Genomic DNA, 12153 nt, shown 5'->3' on the forward strand with positions numbered 1-12153 from the left:
TCTTTTTGCTTTTGGATGAACAATAAAATCAACTCTGCTACCTCCTTTATTTACCTCCCTAAGGAGAGACTTGAGCCATCCTTCCATTTAGCAGCATCCTGTTTGTCTTTCACTTATTGCAAGAATGTGAAGATTGATATAATTCAGTCCCTCCAGCAATATGGCCACTTACTGGTCACTGGCCAAAGATCTCACAATTATACCAACAGTTGAGTTCACATTTCTAGAGGGACTGAAAACAGATTATTAAAACTCTTTGACCTCATTCCCACTACTTTGCCATCATTGCTAGAGCAATGGAAGGCAGCTCCATGAATAATGAATATTTTCTACTTCCCTTTGTTTTATGAATGCCATGGCTAAAGAGTGTATCACCAAGTGGCCAGGCTACCTATGACAAATCACTCATCCTTAAGCAGGTTAGTCCTCAGAAAGCAGACACACCGTTGCCAGAACTATACCTAAAGCTTTTCATGAATAGCAAAACCTACCAAAATTGGTACTCCACTAAGATACCTCTGAAAAACCTGGGTCATATTCACACCATGATGAAGGATGGTATTAGGCCTTTGTGTTACTCTAAGGATACTGAAACAACCTGAGGAAGGACCTTCTAGAACAGAGGGTTGGACCTCTATTTGTGATTTATGGAAAGATATAAAAAAAAACTACATGGAATAAAATGGTAGGAAGGGGTTGCCAACTATATCTATGGAAGATTACCCATACCAATGAAATCATGGACCAAACACCAAATTAGCCAATACAATTCTGTATTATTTTTCAAATGTCAAGGCACAACAATCCAGTACAGCTCATTATTATTATATCTTCTTCCCTGTAACCTAATGACATTTAACTCCTATATATTTAGCTCCTTTCGCAAATGACATTCCAATGGTTTAAAAATATTTTTGCAAGACCATATTTTTGTACAAAAATCAAGTAAAAAGATATTTAGCCTTGGTGTATTTGTTTAACTTATTTGTCATTCTTCAAATGAAAAGTCAAAGATGAAAGCATAATCTTCATGGGAAAGTATTATCAGTATTAAAACAAAATCAGTTAACAAATTAACAACAGAATAGCTTGTAATGAATCATCAAAATAGTTTTAAACAGAAAACGCACATAAGATTAATTGATTAGGATAAACTGAAGTAGTTTATGGAACAGATGATAATATATAAGACTATAATGATAATGGGTCTTGAAATTTTTTTGATAATTTTTGCAATAATATTCTTTCTTTAGTGTTCCCAAACTGGGTAGTCACATCATGAAACTGTTACAACTTTAAACTTCTTTTCTTATAATCTAAAATAACATTTTGGCATTTATGTCTATGATTGCAAAATTTTTTTTGGGGGGGTGCAAAACAAGTCACAATAACCTGTATGACTGGGTGAAATTACTATGATTGTTAATCTGGTGAATTCAAGGACATGTTAGCTGTAAAACTTTCATTATAAGTACTCACCATAGTCTGGGTGAAAAATTTGGCGAATCAGGAGAAGAAACCATTCTTTTGTCAAGCCACCCATATCAAGGCCAGCCTCACCCACAAATGTCACTTTTAGCTTCTTTTTCAAGTCTCCTCTTTTTCTTGTCAACTGTTTAAAAATATTACTCCAATGTGAAGACATTAAAAATGAAGATGTTATCTTTTAACTAAGGGAAATACACATTCATCACTTTTTCAGTTCATCAACTTGTTATTAAAATTTTAAAACCAATTGAATCACTTTAGATAATTAAATAATGACTATTTTAGTCCAACTGAAAAAATGGGTAAAGCTTGGGACATCAGAGGAAAATTGATTATTATCTAGAAATATCTCAAATAATATTAGAATAGGGAGAGCCCTAAGAAATCATCTAACCTCAAAACTTCATTTACAGATAATTAAAAGTGATTTTTATAAAGTAGCATAACTAGTTGATGCAAAGTTAGGACTAGGGCTCAGGTTTCCTATTTCTTTGATTTATCTTTGCCTATTTTGAGTAATGAATATTCAGAAACGGCTCTATCAGAAAGGGACTAGGAAATCTAGGCCCAAGATTGGGACTCTCTGCTGTATCATTAACCAGCTATGTGACCTTGGCAACTTACTTTGCCTCAGCTATAAAATGGGAACACTACAGTAGATGATCTCTAAAATCTTTCCAGTTCCGATAATTTATAATTCCATTTAATGTAAGGTTTTATTATGAACTATATAACCTAACTGCCACCATAGCATTAAAATTAAATGAGGAATATTCATTGCTATTTAGAAAAAGTAATACTTAACAATATTTCTAGTGTATATCAAGTCCCAGACTGAATTGAAAAAACTAAGTCTTCAAGTGATAAATATTAGTAAGGAATCATTTCACTGTACCTCATCGAGTGAATCACTAACAAGATGTGTTCTTCTTACTTTCATGTTTAGAAATAGCATATTCATGTCAGGTCTTTGCCTTCGAGAAACTTTGTCCACCAGACTCTGCTATTTGAATCAGAGAAAGCTCATTTTCAGTTTTTCATAAGCATAATTTTATTAGACTTTAGTAAAAAGGATCTTATAAAAATACACATAATATTTTTACTATCACTGAGATATCATTTAATAATTCCCCAAAGCTAACAATAATTATATATTAGAATTTTGTTATTAAGATATGCCATATAAATTTATCCCATAGGTCCATCTTATTGGTGAAACTGCTTTATGACAATGTCCTTTTGGTACTACAGTAATCATCCTACCTTGGATGAGATCCAAGAATTAGGCCTTATTGATCTTCTAACATCCTAGTGTAATTTAACTTATGAAGTCTAGAATAACCAACTATAGGAAATGCAGAATATTTGCAACGAAGTGCTAATTTATTTTCTAAAGCTAGATAATTCCCTAGTTTCACCAAAAAAGTACAAAACAGAAAATGTTATCTCCAATAACAAAACTAGTCAGGCAAATGATATCTTGGGTATTTCATAAATGAAATTATTTAAAGTATGAGCAGGCACAGACATATTCATAGCCTCCTCCACTCATTTTCATTAAAAATATCTCCCACAAGACATTACCTTCTCTAGCAATAAAGAAAATAGAACTCTTGTGCATCAGATAAAAGCAAAAAAAAAATTTGTCATTGAAAAGATGAATATTACAAATTTCATTTCAAAAATTTTTTTAACAACACAAACTATTTTAAGAAGAGGACCCACATAACAAGACCATTCTCATAATCTGTCCAATTAACTCTACTAAAACTTTCTGGGTCCAGGGACCTTTATCCCTCGGTGACTAATACTCTCCTATGGATCTCCCTGCTTAGGCCCTAGGTTCTTCATATAGCATCTGAAACAGGTCTGACTTTCCTGTGCAATGGCATCTTTTGCTCTGTACTTTTCACTCTGTTCAATGCCCTATTGTTAAGTAGAATTTACTCTTTCTATAAGTCATTATATTGGAAAAGACTCCATAAGTTAAAACATACTAAGATGTCAAAAGATCAGTAAGGTCAAATGTGTTTTCTCTCCCATGGGGATATTTTAATAGGAATTAGGCCTCTATGACCCAAAGGCCTGCCACTCAAATGACGGCATTTTAGGTACCTCAGTACCTAATAGATTAGAGACAGGCTAGAGACACTGTGGACCAAAGGAGTCTTCCTGGCAACCTCAAATCATACCACACACTTAGCTATCTGCTGGAAAGCTGAGTAGACTTAGATCCCAGAGATCTGGGTTTAACACCCAGTTCTGATGCTTCTTGTCTATGCCTGACTAGAGAAAAGTCACTTCAAAACTCAGTCTCAACTTCTTCATCTGTAAAACAGGGTCCACATAATTTATATTCACTACTTCACAGGGCTCTTGGAGGAAAGCAGTCTGTAAACTGTAAAAACCTTTGTCAAAGTAAGATATTTGTCTTTGCTATTGTTGTTTGGAGGTGGTGCCTTTGAACCTAATGATTTACCGGTTAGCCTCTCTCCATCTGGGTCAGACCCCCTAAGTAATAATAGGTCAGGAATACCTAGGGGACTAGCTGGTGGCAAGTTCCATATGTGACACGTGTTCTTTTTAAAAAATTTAAAAAAAGTTTGTGGAATAAAACACGCATTTCCATAACACAGTAAAATTAAAAAGATGATTGCATGTGAAACTATAAATCTATTATGTACAACTTCCTATTCCTTTTAAATATATGATAAAATTATCATGTAAATTTCTTCTTTTCTTCCTCCCTCTCTCCCTCCAGAGATGGCTACCATTAGACACAAATAGGTGCGTGTATAAACACACATATATATATGCATACACACACATATGCATACATATATACACATATATACACATATGTAAAATTAATCTATACATACTTCTATTTATCAGTTTTTCCTCTGCATGTTCTTCAAGGAAATAAAAATTACCCACAAATAGATAACTGCTAAGAGAAATTTAGACAAAACTTTGCAGTTTTGATTTAGGTTCCTGCCCTCCCTCCCAATATCAAAAATCATAGGTCAAGGGAAAATACCAAAAATCAATATTAAATACTATGAATGCAAATACAGGGAAGAGAGCATCATAGATTTAGTGATAGGGACTACTCCTTGAATTATTTCAACTAAACACTATTGGGTTTCAGCATCTACACAAGATCAAGGGTGAGTTTTTCTACTAAAAAATACCTGTTAAAATCTTTCTCCAAGGGGCAGTGTGGGCTTTGGAACTCTCTTGGCAGGCATAATCAATGAACTTTCTTCTAGTACCCCCATACTCATAGACCTTTTGAGTCCTTTGATCAGTAAAGGCTGACTATGCATGTCACCAATCACTCAAAGCTTTCTTCCTGGGTTGTGACAAAAAGAAATATTTGCCTTCTGGGAACTGAATTACCAAAAGAGATAATCTTTAGATTTTATACTAATTATGCTCCTAAAGCTCTTTTCACTTTCTCAAGCCAGACACAAAAAACCCCCTTGTTTTCCCTATGTACTTTCTTTTATTAAAAAACAAACAATACTACAATTCACCATAAAGTGTGAAGAGATTATCAAGACGAATAAGCAATAATATAGAACTGAGTGTTGTTATCCTCCCCTAATGTCTTACATTCATATGTCTCATCATGATATGGAGGGGACCCTGTATTCTTTGAGGCTATGCCAGTAGAGCTCAAACTTTTAAAAGTCCTACTAAATTGGAAACACTCTGAGTATGGGCCCATGTATTCAAGAAAGAGCCTAGATAAAATTAGAGAGGCTCATCACCAAGGAGAGGGAAGAGAAGAAAAGGGAAGAAAAGGGGATGGAAGAAGATGTAAGGTACAAAAGAAGAAGGAAAACAAAGATAACTTTTTCAGCAATGGTAACTCTAGAAAACCACTTATTAAGTTAGAAGGGGTTCATGATCTACACAGGCAGAAGAAAAACCCACATAGATGAAATTACAGATCTTTGAAGTATCATAAATAAATAAAATGTCAAAAATGGATAAATGAAATGGACAGCAAAGTCAATTTGACAAATTCAATGATATGCATATTGATTACATTAATAAGTATATTGAACTGAGTAGCTTTGCTACATGGTAATTGCATACAAATAATTAAAGGAGGTGTGAGGGTCCAAAGCCAAACTTCCTGAGCTTTTGTCTATGACCAGCTTTTCTTAGAGAATAACTATTCTAATTTTACCCTGTTACACAACAGGCAAATTCCCTGGGACGCTGGATGTAGGAATAAAGATTGCTTTTTGAGGGTAGGTCTAACACTTGCCTTGGGCAATCACCTGGTGAATAAGGGACCTAACCCTGAAAACAAAACAATCAGGTGCTGGGCCTAGAGAGAGTGCAGAGAAACTAGGAGCAGATGTTTAGAAAGCATTTCTGATGTCAACTATAGGAAAGGTTAGCAGAAGCAAGCAGGAAACTCATTTAAAGTCTGAGCAAAGGCTTCTGCAAGAGTAAATAGCTGGTTAAGAAGAAATGATCTGAGAATGAGGTATGAATTTTGAGAGAATGGGTTACAATAAAGAAATGATGGGCTCTTGACCAGTGATGGTGCACATCTCACAAGGGCAGGTTGAAATAAATTTGACTGGCACAATTTGATCAAGAGTGCTGAAGTCAGAGCCATCAATCAAATGGTTACTACAGAAAGTGGCAAGAACAAAATACAGGAAAAATATTCAGTAGAAAAGACAATACTTCTCAGGAGACAATATCTAAGAAGGGAGGCAAAAGATGTATGTTTCAGATGTCTATGGATAAATGTGCCGTGTATAATTAATAAAACACACATCTTAATGCAAGTAGGTAAATTCAACCTCCTAGGTATCACTGAGGCCTGGTGGGTTGTTACTCATGACTGGAATATGAAGACAGAATATGTACACTGTTCAAAAGGAACAAATCAGAACAAAAAGAGCAATGAAGTAGCAGTCTAGATCAAGAATGGTAAGGGAAAATGTTAAGGAGAAAAAGAAGTGATGTTGTGATGGAAGTATACTACAGGTCATCAGGCTAGAGACAGTAAATGGATGATAGCCTCAGGAAATACTGAAAACCTGTCATGGATGCACGATACAATAGTCATGAGAGACATCTTCTGCAGCTCTTTGTTAAAAGCAGAGCAACTGATAAATTCTTTACACACATACACACACACAAATACATATATATATATATATATATATATATATATATATATATATATATATATACACATATACATATATGTATGTATATTCTTCAAAAGGCGTAGGAAGTGATAAGGATAACTCTTTTCAAAGCCTCATTTTTACCAAAAAGAACTAGTAAAAAGCAGAAGTGATAAGAATCTTGGAAGGATATGATCACACTATTTAGAAATTTTACATTGGATAATTAGGGAAAAACTAGACATTGTCTGACACATACACACCATTAGCCTTGGGAGGATAGATTTAAAAGTGCTTGGAGAATGGATTTCAACCAATCAATCAATGGGAATTTAAGTGAATATTACGTACCAGGTACTGTGATTAATGCTAAGGCTACAAATAAAAAAAAAATGAGAGTAATCCCTGCCCTCAAGGAGTTTACATTCTAATGTGGGAGATGGCATGTACATAGACAGACATATATAAGATATATACAAAGTAGACAGGAAAGGACACTAGCATCTGGGAGGTCCAAGAAAAGCCTCTGGCCAAGAGTGAAACTTGAGCTGACACTTGAAGACAGCCAAGAATTCAAAGAGTTAAAGGTGAGGAGGGAGAGCATCCAGGAATGAGGGACAGACCTGTGCAAAGGCAGGAGAGACGGAACGTCTATTGTACGAGCAGCAGCAAGAAGACCAGTATGGCTGAACTGCTGAAGGTACATTGGATCCGAGAGACAACAGGGAGCTAGAAGAGTTTATTTTGGGTATGGGGTGTGTGTGTGTATGGGGATGTCCGTGTGTGACATGGCCAAGCCTGAATTTTAGAAAAACCACTTTGAATCAATTAAGGAGGATCAGAAGGATTGTCTTGTTGTGGTGAGGGCCCAGTTTAGATTAGACAACAAATGTAGTGGACATAGGATGGTTTCATGCCTTCTTCTAACTCTACTCAGAAGCAGGTGAGTGGGAACAAAGAAGGAAGTGGCAGGAATAATGCAGAGTTAGGGTTTGGCAAGGCAGTAGTAGTGATAGGATAAAGGAATAAAGGATTCAAGAGAAGAAGATAGTATAGAATTAAACTGGTTCATCAGGTGGTTGAGATGAGTGGAATTCTACATGGCCTGAAATTAAAGAAGAGAATTTGGTCCAGGTGAGGTAGAATGTTTTTAAAAATGAAACTTTAAAATTTTTTTTTAAATGACAACACAAAAAATGAATGTGATGAACAAAAGTAGGGATGAGCTAGAAAGGTCAATTTGGACATACAGGAAACTCATCAATAATAGGGGCAGCTAGGTGGCACAGTGGATAGAGCACTGGGACTGGATCAGGAAAACCCATCTTTCTGAGTTTAAATATGGCCTCAGAAACTTACTAGCTGTATGACCCTGGGCAAGTCACTTCACTCTGTTTGCTTCAGTTTCCTCCTATGTAAAATGAGCTAGAGAAGGAAACGGCAAACCATCCAGTATCTCTGCCAAGAAAACCCCAAATGGGGTCACAAAGAGTCAGACATGACTGAAAAATGATCGAACAATATTAATAATAGCTGACATTTACAGAATTCTTTATTGCTTACAAAGTAATTTTCACATATCAACTCATTTGATCCTCAAAATAACTCCGTAACATAGGCACTTCAAGCATTATTTTCTCTATTTATATATGAGCAAAGTAAAGCTTAGATACATTAAGTGATTTGACTCATGCTCACACAGTACTAAGTTTCAAGGGCAGAAGTGAAACTCAGGTTTCTTGACTCCATTTACGATGATTTTTCCCTTACACTGTATTGCCTCTCATCAATTCAAATTTTAAAATACATAAACAGGATATTAGGTAAATGGGTGGCATGTCCCTTTAAGAGTACTGCCAAATGTCAAAGCTCAGAGCAAGATGAAACTGACAGTAACTGGTAAGGACAACAACAACAACAAAAAAAGCTTGTTTATGTTGGAAGCAAAAAGAAAATCAAAGTCAGGATAGGACTACTTTTGTGGTTCTTTTTTTAAGAATGTAATTTACTTTATTTTACTTTTTATCAGTTATCAAGCATTGATTTTTCTCTTCCTCCTTTCCCTTCCCACTTTGAAAAGAAAGAGAAAAAGAAAACTCTTGTAACACATATGCACAGTCAAACAAAACACATTCTTATGTTATGATAAATTGACTTTGTCCAAAGATACATGTCTCATTCTAAATCCTGAGTCCATCTCCTCTCTCTCAGGGTTTGGGTATCATGCTTTATCATCAGACCTTCAAGAGTTGGTCATTGGACTGTTCATAGTTCTTACATCTTTACTTTACCTAAAGCATAATAGATTTTTGCTCTAGCCCTTTATTTTAACTCTGCATGAATCTTTTATGTTTCAAGTGTGTTTCTCAGTACCAGCTGGTGGCACAGTGGATAGAGTACAGGGCCTGGGGTCAGGAAGACCTGAGTTCAAATCCAGCCTTAGATGTTTATTAACTGTATGACACTGGGCAAGTCACTTAATCTCTGATTGCCTCAGTATCCTCACCTATGAAATGGGGATAATAATAGTACCTACCTTAGAGTTTTATTGTGAGGATCAAATGAAATAATATTTGTAAAAATATTTGTAAAAAGTGTAACATTTTGCACTTAGCACGGTGCCTGACACATAGTAGATGCTATATAAATGCTCATTCTCTTCCTTTCCCTTTTGCTTATAAGCAACATATTATTGGATTCTGCTTTCTAATCCCTTCTGCTATTCTCTTCCATTTTATGAGTGATTTCGTCCCATTCATATTCACTATTATGAAAACTAATTGGGTTTTTCCTTTCATCTTGTTCCCTTACACTTTTTCTTCTTTTTGTTTTCTGCTTCCTCTTTATAACAAAGAAGAGGGAGATAAGAGAGGAGAGTGTAAGATGCCAATGCTCTAGGTTTGGTGCAATTTGCTTCCACTCCTCTGCCCCTCTCCTCTTTCCCTCACTAAGAGCCTCCCAGAGTTGTTGGATCCAGGGCAAAGTCTGACCACAGCTCGCTTACTCTGAGCTCTGCAAGCTCCTGACCTGGGTTTGGTTCTTAGCAATACACTTGTGGACTTGTCCCTGGTTGGGGTTTCAACAGACTGTTTCTAGATTCAGCCATAATCAGCCAACTGGAAACCTCTGCTGGTCCAGAGTGACAGACAAGGCTTCCCTTTTGTCTGGATTTCCTGCTCAGATTATTTTGCTGTTGGCTTCAGACTAGAGGTTCAAACTGAAACTTCTCCTGTTCTACTTCACTCCCAGAGTCAGAGAGCCATTGCTGCTTGTTTTTGAACTTGTTTCTTGCCCAGCAGATAGCCCAGGGTCTATGATCACTTCTTGCCATGGACTATCACACATAGGAGAAGGTCCTCTCCTAAATCTTCCCTGTATCTGTGACTCAAAACTAGGTAGTAAGAGGCAGAACTGACAGTTGGTATATATTTCTGTACAAGGTGTGGTCCTCTGTGTCCTGGGACTTCTTTCCCTGGTGAACAGCCTCGGGCCTCTTTTAGTCTCTGAATACTCTGCATGACTGTTACTGGCTAGATCCCATCCCCAGTATCCATAGTTCTCTCTGTTTGTCTCCCTGTGTCAACTTGGACTGGAAAAAAAATGAGTCATTGTGTTTTTTTTCTTAGATTTTCCAGTCAGGATTCAGTCTGTCTAGACCTTTGTGAAGTGGCTGTTGAAGAAAGCTTTGCTGTCTTTCTTTTCTTCTACTCCACCATCCTGGATCCTCCCCAGGATGGATTTCCAGGGTGAAGGGATGATGATGACACAGAGAAGGGAGGGCTAACTACTCAGCTTTCATTTTGCTTCTTATTTTATACTAAGGAAAATTATGATCTTGAGAAGATTAGGACAAAGATGATAGGGAATCAAAACACCAAATAACTGAGAATACTGTAAGGGAATACCTAGGGACCATCAGTAAATTCAAGTCACAAGTCTTAGATGAACCACATCCTAGGACACTGAAAGAATTTGATGTGGCCATTAAATTGCTGTTGTTAATTTCTGAAAAACTGTGAAAAATAGAGAGATGACACAAGGCTGTAAAAGAGCAAATGTTTTTCCAGTTTTCAAAAACAGAAAAAGAATATATCCTTCAAGCTATTAGTCTGTACTTATGACTTCAATTGCCGGAAAACCCCTTGTTACATATTGTTAAAGGCATGGATTATGAACATTTTGAAAGGAAAGAGGTGATCACTGAGAATGAGCAGGAGGTCATGTAAGACTAACTTCACATATTTTTTTCTAAGAGGATTACCAGACTGACAGGTCAGGAGAATATGAATGATATATGTCAGAATGTCAGTAAGGCATTTGACAAAGTGTTTCATGACAGACTTGTGTACAAGTTGGAGAGCTGTAGGAGAGGTGATATTCAGAACTGGCTGAAAGATTGGATTCTTCCCCAAAAGGATATCAACAAACAGCTCTCACAAGAAAAATTGTAAACATATGAAAAACTGCTCCAAGTCACCAATAAGAGAAATTCAAATCAGAACAACTCTGAGGTTTTATTTCGCACCCAGAAAATTCGGCAAAGATGACAGAAGACGGGAAGTTATTGTTATAAGGGCTGTGGAAAAAGAGGTACACTTCAAAAATGGTGGAGCTCTGAACTGGCCCAACTATTCTGGAAAGCATTTTGGAATTGTGTAATAAAAGTGACTAAAATGTCCACACCCTTTGATCCAGAGATCTCACTGCTATGTCTATGACCCAAGGATGTCACAGATAGAAATATTCCACTTACATAAGAAAACATTTATGGCAGCACTTTTGGCAGAAAGTAAAGAACTGGAAATACAGCAGATGACTGGAGAATGACTGAGGACAGATTTGTTGTGGCAGTTAGATGATCTAATGGACAGAGTGCTAGATGAGAGTGGGAAGACCAGAATTCAAATCCTGTCAAAGCTCCTCATTATGTATGGCCCTGGGCAAGTCACTTAATCTCTTTCAGCCTCAATTTCCTCATCTATCAAGCAAGAATAATAATGATATGTACTTTTTAAGGATCAAATGAGATACTATATGCTAAGTGATTTATCAATCTTAAAGCGGTATATGAATGTTGTTGTTGAGTTGTTTCAGTCATGTCTGACTCTTTGTGACCCCATTTGGGGTTTTTCTTTTGGCAAAGATACTGGAGTGGCTTGCTATTTCCTTCTCCAGTTCATTTTACAGATGAGAAAACTCAAGCAAGTGACTTGACCAGGGTCACACAGCTAGTAAATGTCACCAGACTTGAACTCAGGTCTTCCTGACTCCAGGGCTGACGCTCTATCCACTCTGCTGCCTAGCTGTCCACAATATAAATGTTAAATTTACTATCATCTCAGAGGTCAGAGCAATGATGGAAGTGGTAGAGAGGCATACTTCAGTTCCCTGTAAGGAAACACTTCACAACAATTAGAACTGTCTCAAAGCAGAACAGGCCAACTTAAATGATAGGCAAGCTCTCCATTACCAGAGGTATTCTCAGGAAGAAGTTGGATGA

General features: G+C 36.5%; 1 protein-coding gene across 4 annotated transcripts in view; it reads right to left on the reverse strand.

Moving 5' to 3' along the window:
* HECTD2 (HECT domain E3 ubiquitin protein ligase 2) overlaps window positions 1-12153 on the reverse strand; it is a 123045-nt gene that overhangs the window by 33399 nt on the left and 77493 nt on the right. For all 4 annotated transcript variants that reach the window (XM_020964155.2, XM_020964153.2, XM_078151000.1 and 1 more), the window contains 2 exons: window positions 2384-2491; window positions 1480-1612 (listed from right to left, as the gene is read on the reverse strand). In XM_020964155.2, the coding sequence (XP_020819814.1) occupies window positions 1480-1612; window positions 2384-2491 (241 nt within the window). The remainder of the gene's footprint in view (window positions 1-1479; window positions 1613-2383; window positions 2492-12153) is intronic.

This window comes from Phascolarctos cinereus, unplaced genomic scaffold (assembly GCF_003287225.1).
Source record: "Phascolarctos cinereus isolate Bilbo 61053 unplaced genomic scaffold, phaCin_HiC Scaffold_3;HRSCAF=262, whole genome shotgun sequence".
NCBI classification, from domain to species: Eukaryota; Metazoa; Chordata; class Mammalia; order Diprotodontia; family Phascolarctidae; genus Phascolarctos; species Phascolarctos cinereus.